Source organism: Montipora foliosa, chromosome 8 (assembly GCF_036669935.1).
Source record: "Montipora foliosa isolate CH-2021 chromosome 8, ASM3666993v2, whole genome shotgun sequence".
Classification (NCBI taxonomy): Eukaryota; Metazoa; Cnidaria; class Anthozoa; order Scleractinia; family Acroporidae; genus Montipora; species Montipora foliosa.
In genome coordinates, this window is record NC_090876.1 from 23,377,459 (window position 1) to 23,379,763 (window position 2,305).

The 2,305-nt window shown below is 39.8% G+C and overlaps 1 protein-coding gene across 1 annotated transcript in view; it reads right to left on the reverse strand.

The window, feature by feature from the left end:
• Positions 1 to 407: 407 nt before the first annotated feature.
• Positions 408 to 2,305, reverse strand: part of LOC137968398 (uncharacterized) — a 3,566-nt gene continuing 1,668 nt past the window's right edge. The window contains exons 2-3 of the mRNA XM_068814981.1: positions 2,050 to 2,305; positions 408 to 566 (exon numbers count right to left, since the gene is read on the reverse strand). The exon at positions 2,050 to 2,305 is cut by the window's right edge and continues 652 nt beyond it. Coding sequence (XP_068671082.1) covers positions 408 to 566; positions 2,050 to 2,305 — 415 coding nt within the window. The remainder of the gene's footprint in view (positions 567 to 2,049) is intronic.

Below are 2,305 nucleotides of genomic sequence, written 5' to 3' on the forward strand. Positions count from 1 at the left end.
ACTGCCCTGCTTTCCCACTCACAACTTGCTGTATGGGCACTGAGGAAGTGATAAAATTAGAACATTCCAAGCAGGATTTTTTATTATGCCATATTTTGAATGAGGAGGATACCTGTGCCTTGTTTATGGAAAAAATCAATGACTAATATACAAAACTACCACTGATTTACCTCACTGTGTCCTCCATTTTTGATGCCATGTTTTCCAGATAAATTTGAACTATGTGATATGCACAATGTATCTTTCTCCCTCTGGATGCAATGATGAACACTCAAGGAAAACTTTATTTTTTTCAAATTGTCATTTTCTAATGGGACTCACTGCTCTGTCTGCGACTCATAGTTCTGTAAAAACATCATGTGTACTGGTAATTCAGATTTCTAGACAAATCACTAACTTAATAAACATCAATGGTATTTTTGTACCGTGTTATAAATTGCTTGGGCATGGGCAATACTAAACTCAGGAAAATCCATCATAACTCTCTCTACAGAGGTTAGACAAAGTGCATTGTCCACGAGTTTATCTATGAGTTGTATGCTAAATCCTGTAGTTAGACAGGCCTTCTGATAGGGTGCGATTTAAAAATGCAAATTATGCGATTTTTTCAGGGCAGATTGTGCGATTAGAGGCCAATTATGCGATAAATAATGTAAATTATGCGATTTTTTTCTCAGCAATTTTAAGCTTGTTTTATAAGGTTTCAGGTTAAGAAAAACACTTTTTTGCTGCCCTAAAGGCATTTTGAACACAAAGGAACAGTAATTATGTATCTCGATGGACATTAGCTGGGATAAATTAAAAAAAAAAGAGGTCTTCTGCACTACCGGTGCACCACGTTAAAAGTTGAAAGGACACAGCTAACATGCCAAATGAATGATCAAGGTGCTTGTCAACCACGAACTTTCGAAGATGGTCAATCACAATAGGGCCATATCCCATTTATACGAGAGAAAATAAGCCGCGGCTTTCTCTGACCGCGGCTTACGTAAGACTCGAATGTTCACCCCGTATAAATGGTACAAAATCTACGTTCACATCTTTTTCAAGCCGCGGCTTATATTGACCTGGGAATATATATTCGTATAAATAGTTCCTTTTGCGTATTTTGTACACCGTGGCCAGAGTAAGCCGCGGCTTATTATCTCTCGTATAAACGGCCCTAATATTGCACGACGAGAAAAACATCAGTCCATCGTCCACGTGGACCGTACCTGTGAGGTACTTTCTTGCTCTATCGTGAGCTGGCAGATTGGGCGGAAACTTATCCATGGGTACGTTTTTATAAGTTTTCAACGAAAGAAACTACATTTTGCCGAAAAACTTACAACTCCGCTTATTTTTCACAAATCTCTTCTCTAAGAGAATGCAACTGTGTCATCATTTCAGTGGTGTGTAAATGCGTGTTTGTATTGCACCAATAGAAGGAGGCTCGTGCCAGGTCCCCGACATGCAAAATGCGGCCTTGAACTTCGAGTGTTTACGAAATTGAAGGTGGCAAAGGATTTTTAGCCTTTTTCCAAGATAAATCATCTTAAAAATGGCGTATTTATGCAGGAACTTCTAAGAAACGAGTTGATTTATGTTTCATTTTATGAATTTTGTGCGTCCTTTTGTGAATTATGCGATTTTTCGTGAATAGGCCATTTTACAGTTGTTTGCTCAGCGACCAAGCCTATGAATGGCTGCGAGGCTGCCGGTGACCTTGCATTGATACAGGCCTCACTGCTTTTATCATGTAAATTGTGTTGTTGTAACGCTAATTAGTCCATATTAACATTACAAAAGCATGAAGGTTTGTATCAAAACAGGGTCACCGGCAGCCTCGCTTCCATTGCTAGGCCTGGTAACTTAGCCACAACTGTAAAATGGTCTATTGTGCGATCGGATGCGATTTGAGGTCGATTGTGCGAAATCGCACCATCGCGTAATATCAGAAGGCCTGGCTAGAGTAATTCCACCGACACAAGATCTCCCAGAGCCATGGAGGGACAAGCGGTAGTCAATTAAATCTTGGTGTAGCTTTTCAGCCTTTGATTTAGATAATACTTCATGATTATTCACAGTAGATGGTTCTGCTTCACGGGTGTCTTCCAAGGGATTGGCCAAGAAGAGGTTTGAGACATCTGAAAGCAAACAGCTGTCACAGTCACAGGTCTTTTCATGGTAATCACAACATGTATGCTGTGGATGACTTCGTCTGGGAGTTTCATATCCAAAATGTTTCAGAATAATTTCTCTCTTGCTTTTGTTTGCTGTAACATATTCTCGCATGACATCAGCCATTTGGGTTTTTGACTGGGAT